The sequence below is a fragment of the Haliotis rufescens genome, unplaced genomic scaffold (genome assembly GCF_023055435.1).
Source record: "Haliotis rufescens isolate VD_foot unplaced genomic scaffold, xgHalRufe1.0.p SCAF_5, whole genome shotgun sequence".
Lineage (NCBI taxonomy): Eukaryota > Metazoa > Mollusca > Gastropoda > Lepetellida > Haliotidae > Haliotis > Haliotis rufescens.
Window position 1 is genome coordinate 21288206 of NW_025964223.1, and position 18781 is coordinate 21306986.

At 39.3% G+C, this 18781-nt stretch overlaps 1 protein-coding gene across 3 annotated transcripts in view; it reads right to left on the bottom strand.

Annotated features, from left to right (window-relative positions):
* The window catches only part of LOC124112131, a 30241-nt gene extending 12154 nt beyond the window's left edge, over positions 1 to 18087 (bottom strand). For 2 of the 3 annotated variants that reach the window (XM_046472113.2, XM_048383938.1), the window contains exons 1-4: positions 17972 to 18087; positions 6965 to 7162; positions 2499 to 2588; positions 1337 to 1369 (exon numbers count right to left, since the gene is read on the bottom strand). In XM_046472113.2, the coding sequence (XP_046328069.2) occupies positions 1337 to 1369; positions 2499 to 2588; positions 6965 to 7121 (280 nt within the window). In that variant the 5' untranslated portion in view covers positions 7122 to 7162; positions 17972 to 18087. The remainder of the gene's footprint in view (positions 1 to 1336; positions 1370 to 2498; positions 2589 to 6964; positions 7163 to 17971) is intronic. The other variant, XM_048383939.1, reaches the window with a different exon arrangement.
* Between the last annotated feature and the right edge of the window lie 694 nt (positions 18088 to 18781).

Sequence of the window (18781 nt, forward strand, 5' to 3'; positions counted from 1 at the left end):
CTTGGTCATGAAATTTCACAGTCACAGACACTAATGTTCATCAGCTCAGTCAATCCAACTGTGACATCATAACCGTGGATGACATCCCCTTCACATATTTGTGACAATGCATTGACATAGCATCGTATTACTACAGGCCACTTCCATGCAAACAATGAAACATGGAACAGCTTCAGTTGGCGTAAAATAACTAAAGCAGCAACTATAATGCTCAATGCAATTCTCTTTACCCAATCCATGACCCTATGGTGTATATTTTCTAAGCCATATCATTGCCATATATGGAGATGATGAAATAATGTTCCTGATAACAATGACAACAGGGTATGAAATTAACATCTACTAGTCTAAGACTAGCAAGATTCAGGAAGGTCCAGTGACATTTCCTGGTGGACAAACACTTTTAGCATTAGCTAGAGTGCAACTCTGTAGCTGATCATTGTTGCATGCATGTGAAAATATTAATAAATTAATTTGTAACCCTGTAATATGGTTTCCATACATTCAAAAGTATATATACAGAATCTCACTACATTCAGATTTCCTTCTCCACCAGACCTCTTCACCACCTAGGAGATCACTTCAGGTAAGCCCTAGCAAATTTCGACCACCCAATCTCAATGACCTATGTCAGCTTTCTATATTAATCTGCCTTTTAGGGCTGGGACAAGTAAAAAATTTACTACCCAGGTACCCACCCCGCTATTACCCGACCGTACCCGGGTACCCGTTACAGGTCTCAAGAGTTTGGTAACAAATGTCTGATTGGAAATAGTTCAAGCGTAGTCCTTGTAAAATGTATTTAAATATATGTATAATATGATCTGGTCATGCATACACTGAAGTTGACTGAAGTGTTATTTTTAATCAAACCTATAATGGTCAGAAGCAATGGTGCTTAGTCAGAAAGAAATGCGAACATCAGTGAGTTGTACTGTAATCATAGAGTTCTTTATATTTTTAATCATTAAACAATATATTACATGACTAACCATGTGTCCAGGTAGTCCTGTGGATACCCGGGTCCTACTCAGTACCCACCCGACCCGAGTACCCGAGTTACCCGTCCAACCCTATTGCCATTATTTCTTCACCACCTCAATTTCGATTTGTACAAACGAGATGAGACACACACAAAAAAATCATTCCTTCCATGGCACTCCCTTTTGGGTTAAGATGCTGTAGCACACGGAAACAAAAATATAATGGTGCAGCTTTAATTATCTTCATTTGGAACTGGCTATTTTAGTTCGTTCTCGAGATACAGAAATCCGATATGAATAGGAGCAAACGATTTTATTATTTTGAGATTGGTAGATACACTAATAGCACTTACCAATAAGATGTTGAAGAAGTGAACATTCAGCTGCTGAAAAACAAATATTTATTCACTAATCATTATTCGTATTGCAAAATGAATGGGAGTGTGTTCTGCAATCTTATTCATCTGAAATAGCGTTAAAAGGGATTGGACACCAGGTAGTTTGAGGTCTTTTCACTGTCTATGAAGCTTCCTTGATGTGTATCTTTTCTTTAACAACCCAAATTTGAAAAAATAGAGTCAGGGCTCGATTTAAGGAACTTGTTTTAACTTGCACCAGGTGCATGTTGACATGAAACGCAAGTTGCACAAGACGAAACCATGATGCACCCTGGTCCCATGAATTAATCGATGTTGAAAACTATGTATTATATGTATACAACATACCACACACTTGCTGCATATAAAATGTCTTAATGAAACCTGCAGAAATGTCCGAGCATGATGAATAATGGCCATAAATGATAATTTCAATATGATTGACATGTTTAAAGACAATCTCATTAAAATCAGATCTTGGTGCTCACTACCCCTAAACAAAGATCTGAGGGCATCCCATTACGGGTCATTTCAGAACAACCCTTATGACAGATACTGGCTGTACGCCTGATTTCGTCAGAATAATAATTTATTTATTGCTTAATGGGATAAACATTTGAAACAAACTTTCCATAGCCCATGGGAAGTACTGCAATACTATCTAATAGACATCCAGAATTTTCCTTCGTTCAGTTTTCAAATTTTGAATCAAGAACTTTGTCAAAATATTTTTCAAAGCGTAGTCTGGAATGGAAATCGCCAGTTTGAAACTAGTGTTGTGAAGCTCAAGAAAGTGCTTTCTGATTGGCTAATGTCAACTCCTTGTTAGTTATTTCAGTGGTCGGTAAAAGTTTGCAAAATGTTGCTTTGACATGACCTGTTATGGGACATCCACAGATCTATGTGTAGCGAGCATTGAGATCTGATATAAATAGTTTAAAGTCAGCTTGGAATTCTGTGACCCGTGTATAGCTTGGATCATTCATGGAGAGATTCATCTTCACATGCTTTGTAGTTTCAGAAGAGATGTTCTAAGGTATCATTGGGGAAATGATAAAGAGATCATTGTGGTTTACATCTTTTCTAAAATGTAATTTCAAAAACAGTGACCTTGACCTACAAAAGAAGATCAATTTACCTGCATAATTCACCTTCATGAAACTTGCAATGTTACAGTTGGTGGCTGTTCCTCCTTCCATACCTTTGAAATTCAGAGAAATCGTTGGCACTGTCAAACACATGGACAAAAAACTTATTTCCAAGGATCAATGTTGAGTTTTTCAACAAACTGCCTGTGACATGCAAAATTTGGAGAAAAATGTTAAAGATCATTTAAGCATTGCATTCAGAGCAAACATAAATAACTCAGAAATTAAGTCTTTATTGATTCTAGGAGGCTTGGCTCTGTAGTCTAAGGCGCTGCATTTTGATGTGCAGAGTTGCATCCCTTAGACAGACCAGAAAGCTATGATCATTGGTTCGAATCCAGGTTCGCCCCGATGATGTTGCTTGGCTCAGCACTATACTAGTGCGCATGGGTTTTCACCGTTTGTTTCCAGTTTGGTAATTTTAGCATAGGTATGTAGTATCAGACCTTGAGTCTGTAGATCCTGCGCTTGTATATATATATGTAAATGACTACCTTTTAAACGATTCTGATATATGTAAAGAAACATGCCTTCTACATAGCTGTACATATGTATATTTGTGAATATGTAAATATATGTCTTCTAAATAGCTGTATATGTATATATGCGAATACCAGTCTCAACAATAAACTATGTCGAGGTGTGCGGGGTTCTTGTGGGCTACACAGCTAGTAACAAATTAACTTGCTTCCAAATTAATACTCGTGCTTAAGGCTACCTGCTTTTCAGCGGGAACCTTGTCTTTCCCGACTTTTCAGCCGGGAAATCGTAAAATAACTTACCTGGGCAACCAATTGCCACGTATATGGGCCCTGCGACTGAAGTCGTCTTGTCAAGCGGTAGCTGACAGTTGGGTCCGTGGCGGTAGTCGCGACAATGGTTTTACTAATAGGGCCAGGCAGTGGTATCTGCTTTGGCCGGCTACCGGCCGGGCAGCAGTAGTCTGACTTAGGCCAGTAGTGGTAGTTACTTTTGGCAGCGTGGCAGTTGCCAAGCAATGAAAGCGTTTAAATATGCTACCGTTGGGGCCGGACAGCGGTAGCGGTCTCAGGCCAGCAGCGCTAGCTGCAAATCGCTGTTGGCCACGGTAGCATTTTGGCATACCCAACTAGCAGCTCAGAAGCCCACTAGTACCTGCACACCCTCGGCCATTTAATCCAATCTCATCTTGTGTTTTATTATAGGCACGGGCATCCACAGCTCGGTGGCCAATGCCTCTCCTTGGCATATCGCGGGATAAGCCCAGATATATCCCTACTGAGGGTAATAACACCCTTGTAGAGAATTATTAAGATGTCCCGGTAGTTTATTAGTTTAATTTTGTTATAAGACATAAATACCTAATTATTATATTACTATTTTATTTTATTTTTGACAAAATAAAACATTAAGATGATTAAAAAGATGTCATGTTTTGTAAACTTATCAATCACAACATCTCCCCTAATCCAAATAAATATTGTTTTCATAATTTGTTGCAGTGTCAGTTGCTGGAACATCATGTTTTGATACAATCTTTAACGGGAAACAAGTTATACATTATGAAATTGAATTGTTAAATATCATTTCAGGGTTCCAAATAATATTTTAAGCCATTGATATATAGTAACAAGATATAACATTTTGTACGGATAGTTTTCATTAGGTATTCTATATCAGAGATTTATCTATTTATGAATACTAAACAAAGTGCTCATGGCAGGTTAATTGAGAAAAATTCATTATTTTATTCAAAATTTGGATTCTCTTTAAGTTTTTATTTACCGGTACCTAATTTTGGAGGTAATCAGTACATTCAGTGCGATAATGTAAAACTAAGCATTAACGTCTCTTCAGCTTTATTGACCCTGTTGTCAGTGATACACATGTTACCTCCACAAAGCCATAACATTAGTTAAAACTATGTGAAGATGAATTGGGTAATATCTCTCAATATAAATGATAAATCCCTCAATATATTTTTACACATTTGGGTCCAGTCTGTTGGGTACTTTTACACCAGTGAGTAGACAGTTGTTTTAAATAGTTCTGCTTAAGATGCTGTTTCAGAGGAGCTCTAGATTGTATCTGTTCGAAAGGGTACAACAAGTCTCATAAACTCATGACAGCAATATACACGTCTAAGCTCTTTTTTATGCATTATTCACTGCAGTAGGGTTCATGTACAACCTAATGTATGTGTGATGCCTACATTCTATGCGTAAATACAGATCTGTTAAGAAATACAGGTACACAAGTTGAAAAGGATACTTTGGGTAAATACATGGATTGTGTTTTATTTATTTTCCATAAGTAACTCAAAATAACTCAAATTAATTTGGTAATTATAATTAAATGGTGTCGTCAATTTTGTATTAGTTTTATTTAAATTATGTTTTTGTACTAAAGCTGTATCAACATGACCCTTGAAGCTACTTCCCTTAAAGATTGCTTTAAATGGCAAGTACAGTAAAGTGAAAAATTTTTTTTGATTTTGTTGCGGGTATCAGTTGTCAGAGATATATTGAGTCAATTCTCCAGAGAAAAAATATCATGATATCCATAGAGAGTATTTAAATGTCCAAGCGAAAGTGCTGAAATCACACGCTCCATAATCAGATTCCAAAACAAAGTTAATTTTGGTTGTGCCCTAAACCTACAGTGCAGTGTGCGTAACAAATGTTTTCATTGACTGATGTGTTGGCTGACTTAGTGCTGAGTTTCAGGATGCTTTCTGTATACATGTTCACTCGTAAAACACATGTTTAAGAAAGTTAAAATCACAAAAGCTAAATCAAAATGTTGGGTAAATGTTTGTGATTATCTTGCGGTTCTTAGACGCCGACATTCTCCCTTAAGCTACAGTCACACAGACAATGCGAGCGCAATGCAACCTCTTGGCGACTGATTTCCTTTGCGACAGACTGGCAATCACTGAAACCGGTGCAACTACTTCTGCCCATATTTGGACCTTGGGTATGATCGCCGATCAATCAGCGATGGGTTTTGCAACTTGTCAGTGATAGATCGGCAACTGTTCACCGCAGATACAGCGAAATGTGTGCAACTGGTTGAGACCGATCGGTGACTAGTCAGTGAATCTCCGGTGACTTGTTGCAACTGAGCGGGGAGTGGTCGATGACTAATTGTCGATCGATCACCGATCAAAACATAATTCATATAAAAAAGGGTGATTTTCTTAATCGAATCATTTCTTTGCAAGTTGTCAAGATGTTAATAGCAGAACAGTTGCAGTTTATCCGCCTGCAAAGAATAAATCAAAATGCTGCAGTTGCTGCCATGATGATGTACAGAAGAATGAGGAGGACAAGGCGAAGGCAGTATTGGCTGAGACCTTGGATCGCAAGAAGGCCACAGCTAGGAGACTGTGAGAATCCGATGGCAGAGTTGGAGAGAAAGTCGTGGTGATTTTGTGGGCTATCTCAGAATGGAGCCTGTCAACATTGGGCCTCTCTGGCTCTTCCTTCTCATCAGGTATCCGCCTCTTCTTTTGTTGAGATGTTGTTGGCTGTGGCTCAATTGTAGCAGACCTGTGCACCACAGCAGTTGTCTCTATTGTATCTTCTACAATTTCTGGTTCTTTTGTGTTCCTGCCTTACGGACCATAGTGATGAATGGAAATAATTGATGTGAACTCTCTGAGTACATATGACAAAATGATGCTGTAATGCACAGACAGGTCTTTTTATAGACGGTTACATGCTGCAAACCCAACGGCGAATGATCGACGCACGCTTGGAAACCGATTTGCAACCGATTTGCAACCGATCGACAACCAGTCACCGATGAAGTGCTGGTCGTCACCGCCTCATCACTGATCAATCACCGATAGGTCGCCACTAGATTGCAAAAGAGTCAACACCCTTGTGTAGACGAAACCGATCTGCGCACAGTGGAAACCAATCTAAGATTAAAATAACACAACTTGGGGACCTCTAGGAGACCAATGAAACCTCAGAGCGACCAAATCAGTCGCAGTCAGTCTTTTGTGTAGTTCAAAAGACTGGTTGCGACCGAATGGGTTTTGCAACCGCTCTGAAACCTTGTAGCGACCTCAGTGAAACCTTTTAGAGACCCACAAAACCTCTAAGATTGTCAAATAGTTTGGTCGCCAGGAGGTTGCATCGCGGTCGCATTGTCTGTGTGACTGAAGCTTAAGTCTATTGCAAATGACTGTAAACTGTAAAAATTCCCAAATTGGAATTATATACATTATCATGGTTTTTTTCACCAAGTTCATTTGCATTTCACCAGAAAGGGATATAATACAGAGAAAAATGGCTTTATCCCAAATCTTACATTGCATTGAAATAAGGCTGAAATTAAGTAAAAGAAGGCTGAAATTAAGTAAAAGAAGGCTTTTAAAATTAAGAAACTTTACCAATTCTCCTGCAACAAGTACCCAGTTTATCAGTAATCCATGCATCAAACAATACAAACAGGTAAGGAAACTTACAGTTCATAGCATCGTGTGAGGTGGATTGGCTGGATCCCTGTGGTGTTGGTAACACTTCATCAACTGATGACAAACATTCTTCAGTGACATCGCCTGAGTTTGCCTTTTTTGGCACTGTGACATCACACGGATCATCAGCTTTCCGTTTCCGATCCATCTTGTCTCTGTTTCCGTTTCCAATCCAATGGACAGTTAAACCTAAAACAAAACACCACAGTTGTAGCTGTCTGTTAGGATGCATGCAGGATTACGTTATGTATAAACTATGCCTGTTCATGCAGATATTTTATTCACAATTGATCAAATTCTTGATGTGCAACCAAGCTACTTGGTTCATATATCCTCTGACTGAAAAGTAATTTCAGTACTGAAGGAACTTCAAAGTTGGTCAGCAGAAGGGACGTAATCCCGTAAAAAATTATCTGTACTTACAGGGTTTTTTTACTTCACCCAACTGGCAACACTTATAACCAACAACACAAAAATGAAATCATTAAAAAAATTAAAAAAACACATTCTCATTGCAACCATTGTTAGCGCTTGTGGTTTCAACAAAATATAATATAATCCTAGTTTATGATAAATGAAGACCTTATTTAGACCAGATCAAAATATGCCCCTGTATTAGATCTAGATTATTAACATTTGATTAATTAACTTGGCACTTGTATAGATATCTTTTATCTAATCATATCTCAGTAATGGCTACCAATAATGCATTCACACAGGGCGACTCACACAGACTTAATGATAATCTTGATACATATTTTGACTGTTTTGATCACTTTTCACATCTTCTTTAGACCATGTTTATGTATTCCTTGTATTAGATATGCAACTATACTAGCCACATAAAGAAACTGTGCGAGGGGAAAATATAGATATAAGGGCACACCATCCATATATGAAATACAGGTTTGAACCAGGGGTCCGGAAACCATCATATGCGCCGGACATGTCCGATTGGGAATCTCAAATGTCCGGTTTAAAATATTGCTTACCGGACATTTTAAAAAGTATTGTCCGGACATTCTTAAATTTTGACCGGACATGATCAACAGTTAGGACTGAGCAGTTTCTGTCTGCACTTTGAACACAGCAATTATTGGAGACATTCAAACGCTCATGCACGTGCCATGCGATATGACATCATTGATGGGGGCCTATGGACGTGCAATGTGTTACTGCACGTGCATCCTGTGCAGCTGTACACAGCATGTGCAACTCAAAATTCCCTGTCACTTTGGAAAGCATGATCTGTGGTCATTCAAAAATTGAAAACTTCTCAGGCGCAGACACAAGCATATCACAAGCAAATCATGCCAAGATTGACAGGTCCACAGCGTCATGAAGCCATGGGAATGATCCGAGCGGGAATGAGGCAACAACAGGTGGCAACACATTTCCAATGCCATCGTAACACGATATCGGCATTGGTGAGGCGTTATCAGAACACAAATGACGTTGCCAACCACCCACGTTCAGGACGTCCCCGAGTAAAGACGTGCAGACAGGACAGATGGGTTCGAGTGACACATCTCCGACACAGGTTCCAAACGGCAGTAACAACGTCCCAGACAATTCCTGGACTGCGCCGTATCCATCCCAACACTGTCAAGAATCGTCTACGTCAGTACGGGATTCGACCACGACGCCCTGCCATACGTCCCATCCCAACACACCGTCATCGAGTCTACCGTCTAGGATGGTGTCGAAATCATGTTCGCCAACCTCGAATATGGTGGAGAAATGTTGTCTTTACAGATGAATCAAGGTTCAACATTTCCCACAGTGACGGGCGCCAACGTGTCTATCAGCGTTTGGGAGAATGTTATGCACGCAACTGTTTTGTGGAGAGGAATCGTTTTGGAGGTGGCTCTGTGATGATTTGGCGTGGGATAACAGCGCAGCACCAAACCCCTTTGGTGGTTGTTCAGGGCAATCTCACCGGTGTTGGCTACAGAGATCAGATTCTGAGGCCTGTGGTCATTCCTTTCCTGCAACGTCATGGCCCGGGATTGACATTTCAACAGGACAACGCTCGTCCTCACACGGCTAGGGTCGCAATGGATTTCCTTCACCATAACAATGTCATGTTACTGCCATGGCCAGCAATTTCTCCAGATCTCTCCCCAATAGAGCATGTGTGGGATGAAATGGAGCGCCGTCTGCGTCGTCTTCCACATCCTCCAGATAACGTCCGTGACTTGGCACAGGATTTGAGGAGGATATGGCAGGCCATTCCCCAGGCCTTCCATGCCCATTTGGTGGACTCCATGCGTCGCTGATGCACTGCTGTGATTCACGCACAGGGTGGTCATACCCGTTATTGACTTTGTGACTTTGTCGTTTGACCCCCTACTCCATTTTGATCTTCTGACGTCATCGTAACAGATGTTGTTCAGGTCCCGTTGACATTTTCTTATGGTCCGATCATTCAGCTGCTACAGCGTCTACATCATTTTGTTCTTGCTGTGTTGTATTTCAATCCAGAATATATTTTCTCCGTGCACAGTTTCTTTATGTGGCTAGTATATATAATGCAACAAAGTCAAAGTGTGTGAAAAGTCATCAAAATATATTCAAAATATACTAGTATATCAAGGTTATCACTAAATCTGTTAACTACAGGATAATATGAATATCTGTGTCACATTTTCACCTGACCTTCACCTCTCTAACTCAAGAAAACACTGAATTCACACCTGTTGAAGCAAGGAGTAAGAGGGAGCACTGTTTGGGCTCCCCAAATTATATTATATTAATGAACTTCAGATAAGCTGCATATTTGCTATAAAATAAGCAAAATAAATTCCCATTATCCAATTAATTTTGCGTTGCTTGCACACAAATATGCATATATATATATATTTTTAATAATAACAATACTGCTTGATTACCCAAGCCTATTTAAGTTGTACGTACTTGTGATTTGGTAGCTTTTTTGTTCAACGAAACGAACAGATAGGAAAGAAATTACTATTTTCTTGATCAGGGCTATGTTTGTTCATAATAAGACTACCTACATGGGCAAGTAATATTTGGGTGATTGATAAATAGGCTAGAGTTAGACCAAAATGAATGGCATGCTTGCCCCGGGACATGCATTTCATAACCCAAATCGGCAAAGTGCGAGGTGCACGTGCAAAAGATTCAGAGTACATATTTTATGTGCTTCACACAGGGGGGACTGACACAGTGTTCTCACAGATGATCATACGGTTCCCTATATATATTAGGGCTGCAACGAATACACTATGAGGTGAATATGATATGTATCACGAATATAGGGTATCAAATACGAGTATTTATTCACGAACACAAGTCAGCAGTTGATGTGTTGATTATCATATTCAGTGGAAAATACAGTTATTGCTTGCTACAACACTGCCTTTGGGGAACAAATAATTGATGAGCGTTATGGACAATAAGTCGTTTCACTGGGACGCAGTTGTAGATGACCTACACGACAGACGACTGCATGGCACGTATATATTCCAATTTGCATATCTTGCTTTGATAAAAAACACTCATTTAATTTTGTTGTTGTAAATATTCGATTCTAGCGACCACGAATAACAAATTCACGAGGGGATACGGTTTGATTCACCAAATAGGTGAGTGAATCAGAACAGCCCTAATATATATATATATATATATATATATATATATATATATATAGTCTTTGAATAAACCATTTCATCCATTTCATCAAAGTTGTACTATATATATATATATAGTCTTTGAATAAACCATTTCAACCACTTCATCAAAGTTGTACTTTTGGAATGCTGCTTTTGTCGGTTTACACTGGTTGCGATTTCTGCAATATTTTCTTCCATCATTGGTTTATACCATATAGGATCTTGGCGCTGAATGTTTCTCAGTAATTGTTGCTGGTACCCATTTACCTTTGTTCATCAGAACAATTTTCTCACCCTTATCAAGGGGAGATAATTCACTTTTACCCTTGTCATGGTAAAACTTCTGTTTAACTTGTCTATTCTTCAGCATGTGTTTGATGTTTGTGGGAAAGTCTGGTTTCAGCAATGGCGCTGCGGTTGGGAGTGTTGTTTTCAGCCTCCTTCCCATGAATAACTGTGCTGGCGATAGACCAATGCTGTCTCTCGGAGCGTTCAGATAATCAAGTAAGGCAAGATATGAATCGCTAGCCTTCTTGATCAGGTTTTTAACAGTTTGTACACATCTTTCCGCCTGTCCGTTTGATTGGGGATAGTTGTGTGCTTGAATCCATACTGTTTAGCAAATTTTGTCAAATTCACTGCTTGAATACTGCGAACCATTGTCGCTTATAACTTCATCAGGTATTCCATACCTTGACATTTGACTTTTCAGATAGCTGATCACATTTGAACTTGTCTCATTGTCCAATTTAGCAATTTCTGGCCATTTTGAGAAATAATCCACTGTCAACAAGTAATGATAACCTTTGTGTTCAAACAGATCTGTAGCAATCTTGGACCATGGTCCATCAGGTAACTCAGCTGGTATCATAGGTTCCCTGGTGTTTGATTTCTGATGGATTGCACAGGTTTCACATTTTGATGCCAATATAACACATCTCTCGCTCTGCTTTTACTTTTCACAATACCCAGGTGTGGTTCCTGGAAACTATGAAGCATTTCTCTCCTCATACACTTCGGAACAACAGACCATTTATACTGGAGATTTCACCTCGGTAGGTCCAGTATGTATTCAGTTCAGGTGAAAGTTCTGCTCTACTTTCTGGCCATCCACTTTGAATTACTCGCTTTATAACTCTTGGAGAACTGGATCTGAAATTATTCTTGTTTTTCAGGTGAGACAGGTTAGTATGACAACAATGACATTCACGTCAACTTCTGGAACTAGATTCTCCATTGTCTCATGTAGATATAACCAGCTCAACATATCTGAAATCTTCATTTCTTTACCCGGCTTGTATTTGACCTTTATGTTGTACTTCTGTAGTGCCATTAGAAGTCGTTGTAGTCGTGCTGGTGCGTCAAGGAGTGGTTTCTTGAATATTGACTCCAGCGGCCTGTGATCAGTCTCGACTTCTAGTGATCTTCCGAACACATAGTGATAGAACTTGGTACACCCAAATACAATCGCTATGCTCTTTTTCAATCTGGGCATACAACTGTTGTGCTGCTGTCAACTCTCGTGAAGCGTAGGCTATTGGCTTGGACTTCTGTAGCAACACTGCACCAAGGCCTCATCATAGTATGACAATACTGGAGCATTTATTGCCATTTCTTTTAGCTGCTGAACACTTGTTTCTTGTGGTTCATCCCAGTGCCATTCTACAGTCTTTTCCAGCAGTTTACGCAGGGGTGAGCTTACTTCGGACATGTTCTTCAGGAACTTGCTCAAATACTGGATGCATCCAAGGAAAGTTTTTAGCTGTGACTTGTTCTGGGGACTATTCATCTGTTCAACAGCTCTGACTTTTTCAGGGTAAGACTTGACGGCATCACTTGTGAGATGGTGTCCTACATAGGTGATTGAATTCTTCTTGAATTCACACTTAGTTTTACTCAGCTTCAGGTTGTGAGCTTCTATTCTGTCCAGAACATTTCTGAGTCTCTCATCGTGCTGTTCTAGTGTTGTTCCCCACACTAAGATATCAATTATCACCTCAGCTCCGTCAATGTCAGCTACCATCTCCGTCATTATCTTCTGAAACACTTCAGGTGCGGATTTAATTCCAAACAGCAGTCTGGTAAATCTGTAACGTCAAAATGGTGTATTGAACATACACAACTTGGAACTCTCTTCTGACAGTCTTATCAGCCAGAACCCTGGCGTGGCGTCGATCTTCCTGAACTATCGGCTCCTGGCATTTTAGCAATCACCTCTTCAATTATTTTCAATCGAAAGTGTTCTCTCTGTATGGCGTTGTTTAAGTCTTTTGGATCGATGTAGATTCTTACTTTGTTAGGCTTAATAACTGTCACCATACTGTTCACCCATGGAGTAGGAAGTTCATTCTGCTTCACGATGATACCTAGATCTTCCATCCTCTAGATTTCTTGTTTGATCTTGACCTTGAGAGCGACAGGAACTTTCCGTGGTGGATGAATTACAGGTTTGAAGCTTTCATCCAGTTTGATTGTGTGTTCTCCGGGTAGAAATCAGATACTGTGGAACAAATCTGGGTGAGCTGCTAGAATGTCTTCTCGTATCACTGTATCTTTGTCTTGAATGTGATATACTCGCTTGACCAGTCCCATTTCTTGACAAGACTTGGCTTCGATAATGAAAGGGTAATCTCCATCCACAATGTGAAACTTTTCATTATGGGTTTCACCTTTATAGTCAACTGGTAAAGTCCTGGACCCTACTGACGCTATCATGTGACCTGAATATGACTTGAGACGGACTGTTGGCTTCTCTATTTTGTTGATTGTTCTGTTCGAAATCAAGTTGCACCTTGCTCCTGTGTCTAACTGCAATGTCACTTTTCTGCCATTTATGTTTAAGTTCTCATACCAATCATTATTTTCTGCATGTTCATTTGTTTTGTTTACCATTCCTATGTAGACTGTTTCATCTTCAGTTTCAGATTCATCACTTGACAGCTCTTCAACATGATGAACTTTCTTACTTGATCATCTGTGGAGCTTGATACTGCTTACTTTACTGTATTTGCACACAGATGCAAAATGTCCAATTTTTCTGCAAACTTTACATTGTTGACCTTCAGCTGGACAAAAATTACAGTGTTAGAAATTGGCACTAGTCCTGTTGTCCTTGCCAAACTGCCCAATGGTAAAGGTATCATAAGGACTACCGCGCGTAATAACCGAAGTAGCGCTTTATCGATGAGCGCAATAGCGAGCGATCACTGTAGTAGAAATGTGCCCTTTTTAAGGGTTTTGCCATATGTTATCATCATAAGGACTAGTGGACGAAAACTGTTAGTTTCTAACCCTGAATTATCTCTGAAATGTTCATAACCACTTTTATTGGATTCTCTATCAACTTTTCTGTGTGTTGATTTACTATTGTAACCAGTTTTTCTTCTTTCTTCATATTCTGACTTTTGTGTCTACTGTTGTTTATGAACTGCATGCACCTTGCTATCTTCTTCAGGTCACATGGCCTTTAACTGCTCTTGTGACATTTCGTGTGTCTACACAATGTCTGTGGCTTTATTTAACGATAAATTAGATCCCTCATTTATCAGCTTTTCACGCAGTTTAGAGGAATTAACACCAAAAACAATTCTGTCTCTGATCATTTCATCCATATGATCTCCATAGCCACAGTCAGTTGCAAGCATTTTCAGTTCTGTTATAAACTGTGAGAAACTTGTATCTTGAAAATACTCTGTTGGATTTAGGCTTCACAAAACTCTCAAACCGATCATAGTAGTTTTTAAGCACCTTACGGTCATCTTCATTCATATTCCAAGTTTCGAATACGCTTCTGCCCTTATCTCCAACCCATAATATCAAGAAATTACATCTTTCTGCTTCTTATATGCCTTTTAGAGGGTCTCCAAACATGAAATCACAATGCGTTTTTAACTGTTTCCATGTTGTCAGCAAATCTCCACTGTCTCAGTTCATAACTGGGTTTGATCCAGCCATACTAGACATTTTGATCAAATTTTCCCACTTCTGACACCATGTAATGTCTTGTCATGAGGACACATGGCTGGCACTTGTAAAACTCTTTATTCAGAGTGGTCTCCCCTTACATGTATTATGCTTGTAGGGAGGGATATGGGGCTAACATGGATATTTTAGGAGTGCTTCACAACATATATTACAGCTATATTTAGTAAACAAATATTTAAAACTCTCAACATCGCGGTGCATATTTAATGACATTGCGTATAGAGATGATAGATGACTGGGGGGGGGGGGGGGGGGGGGGGGGGGAGCTTATGCACACTCGATGACCCCTGACGTCACAGCTAGGGCATTGTTTCGCCTGTGTTAAACGGCAACAAAATACTACAAATTACGTCATAAAGTATTGTCACCTGTTTGAAACATTTGTGGTTCTGTATTCTTAAGGCACGCCCGAAAGTTGTTATGTACTTGCATTTAAATATATATTTCCGCTCGGTCAGATATCATACCATAGAAAGTACACTCGTCAAAAATGGTATCTAACGAGAATGAGTGTGGTCAGAGACCATATACCGATCATATTTTATCATATTACATGCACAAACCTGTGTCCAATGCAAAAATGTAAGTGAAATCTTCTTGCAGCAATTAATTACTGAAATAAGTGTACCATAAGATGTAGCACAATGAAGAGTTATCAACATGATGAAATAACGGAATTGCAATTACTGATGTATTTTAATTGCCTTTTTTGACACAGTACCAAAACATACTACTACCATATCTCCTGAACCATACAACTTAGCTTCTCAAAAGTTTTAAGACCTATCAAGCAGGTTATGTAGTGGTGCCTTTGCTTTTAAAGGATTTTTTTTTTCAATTTAAATTGAAAATTGATGGAGCATATCTTCTAAACCATGCGACAGAGATGCACCAAACTTTATGCACATATCAATCATGTTCAATAGTAGTGTAGTTTGTTATTTATAGATTTTAATCTTTTGAATTTGTAGCCCGACATATAATTCTAAGGTGTACTATTTACTGATATCATATACTATATATATGATGTGAGCTACATAACCTAGTACATTCTCTTTATGCCTTTGTGACATGAAGCTACTACAGAGCTATTCATATGCGAATCTGCGAAGTGATTGTTATTACAATTTCATGAGATCATCAGAAAGTGAGCTACATGAACCAATATTTAATAACCTTCATTATATTTCTGGTTTTGGCATCAATGAAAAGTGTACCAAGTTTTGTGAAGCTAGGTTGTACGGTGTAGGAATAATGCTCCGGACAAGAGCAGTACCCTCAAATTTCCTAAGTTCATCATATTTCCATGGAAACGACAAAAATATAAAATTCTAAAAATCTCTAAATAGCAAAAGGCACTACTACTGAGCCTGATCGGTAAGTGTACCAAGTTTTGTGAAGCTAGGTTGTACGGTTTAGGAAATATGCTCCGGACAAACAATGACTACAGACGAACAGACGGACGGACGGACATACAGACATACTGATGGCTATACCCTCGTCATTATATGTCGGGGGGGTAATAACGGAATTGCAATTACTGATGTATTTTGATTGTCGTTTTTGACACAGTACCAAAACATACTACGAAACAAATTACACAGCTACTGAGAAAAATCACAGATCGTTTAATACTGCCCAGTAAGTAAGGACTTTAATTACATTTCACTTGACTAATATGCACTCGGAAAATGACCATTTTCCAGATTTCGAGGGAGCCGCCATTTCTATGTGTACAATGAAGAGCATCGGGACAGTGCGTGATTCAATTTCCCTTAGAAGATATTATCAGCAACATAAAGTTTGACAGATCACTCATATATAATATTGCACGTGAGCCTTCAAATCTCGCAGATCTTGTCTCGCGCGGCGGTGATCAGTTACTAATTTAGCCCTGGGGCCTGTCCCTCGGTATAATGGTCTCTTACTGACCGACTGACTGATATGGGAGATTTAACGTGCGCTTTCCGACTGTAGCGTATTTCGCACACGGATGTTTTCTGAGTGTGGTATTCTCTGTATTTATTACTTGCCCTAGAAGAGATCACCCGTTTAATAAACATACAGCTTTATTACACATTGTGTAAGACCAAAACGCGTGCTTATGTACTCTCGGAACACGTTTCACGAACAAATATTGAAAGCTCTCAACATCCCTTGGCTTATTCAACGATATTGTGTGTGGAGATGATAGATCACTTGGAGGAGCTTATGCACACTCGATGACCCCAGCAACCTAAGCTGGGCCCCGTCTCCAATATCAACAAGGTTGCTGGGTAAGCTGGTTCCCGGCTCCCTATGCAACAAAATTCAACAAATTACGTCATCGGGTATTGTGACGTGATTGTAAACTTTGAGGTGCAAGGCCCCGTTCCACAAGGCGTGGAAGGCCACAAGGCGTACTCTAGCGCAACGACAGTCGTTAGTCTAAGTAAAATTATGTGAGTTGTGATAGCCTTAGCACTACGATAATTTTGTGGGACGAACGCCTGAATTCTAAAGGTGGACCATTGTATAATATTAAATTAATACGTTTCAACTTTTGACGTGTTTGAAGTATTATTCTGTTAAACTCAATTGGATTATGCCATGGATCGTGTAGTTGTCAGCCTATTTACACTCAGCAGTATAATTCTAAAAACATTATATAAATGACAAGTAATAAATAAAATACTAAACTCGCTCTCGTGTAAAACCAATTTTATGAAACTCGTGAGTAGTTGTGGTATCTGACTCGCTTTCGCTCGTCAGATACCAGAACTATTCACTCGTTTCATAAAATTGGTATTACACGGGAGCTCGTTTAGTATTCTATATATATCACACCAAAATGGCTGCAAATAGAGGGGTTTCAGAATTACCCCGTCGTGCCGTGCGCGCCGCCATTTTGGTTGTATTCGCGTCCCTAGCAACGTCATTAGCAGCACACTCAACACACAGCCTCAAACTCCATTGTGTAGCGGAGCTTCTATGACAGCCAAATTGCTAAATCACACCAACCGTCCGGGACATCCTCCCTTCTCTTAAATATAGTACAGTAAACTACGGTTATAACGAACACGTTTATAACGAACTAACGGATATAACGAACTAACTTTTTAGTCCCGACTATATGCTGTAGTTATGCTGTATATATGCTTATAACGAATTTCGGTTATAACGAACTAAAATTAGTAGTCCCTTTGAGTTCGTTATAACCGTAGTTTACTGTATCGTGCTATTAATTTGCATCTAAGAAGGTTTTCCTAATGATTAAAACCCTCACAGACACTGAATGTGAATGCGGAACTAGAAGTGGAACACAAATGGTCAACTTTTCATTTTCGAATTGAAGTGACGGAACAAACAATGAATAAACATGTTTCTACTTATTATATACCTGCGAACCGAATCCGTCACTAACCAGGAGAGGTCATGGCATTTGACTAAGGAGTCTATTTAGACAAATATACTCCCTCATTTGGCACTGACATCTATCGTTGACTTCCTTTCGTCTCACTGTGGTTGACAAACAGGGAAATTCCCTTTTCTCCGTCAATACTCGCACAGTTCCGTCAAAAACTGCGACTCACATTCGTGACCCATTCGTCATCACTCGCATGTTTCCGTAACCTACAAAATGCACGATCGGCCAGTTCCGCTGAGAGAAGATTTCCGCCGATTGGACGATAGACTGGCCGCTTCCTGACCAATCTTAAGTAGCTAAGATCGTTGTTGTCCCTGAATAAACTTGACAAAATGGCGTGCAAGTCTTAGTCTGTTTCACATAAATAATCTGCTTTACGTTCAAACATTGCCTCTTTTTTTTGCTAAACTTTATCATTCGAATCGACACTTTCACAACATGAAGAACGCACCACAGATTTAACGTCAGAAATATCGTTAATTACCATAGTTAAAAACGTAACTATCGAGTCGATAGCTAAATGGAATATTCCCATCCGACTCAATACTGAAAGAAATGTGAAACATACCTTTTCTCTAAACAAGGGAAGGATAAAAACCTAAGTCGTCCAATCTCATTAAAATCAGATCTTAGTTCTCGCTACCGCTAAACAAAGTCCGTGACCTTTTCGATAAATCAAGGGCAGCTAATCTTAAACAAATACAAGCTAAAGAGCAAATCATAAATGTTTAAATCTAAAATCAAATGGGACGGGGACGAGCGGTTAAATATCAGAGTTTAATA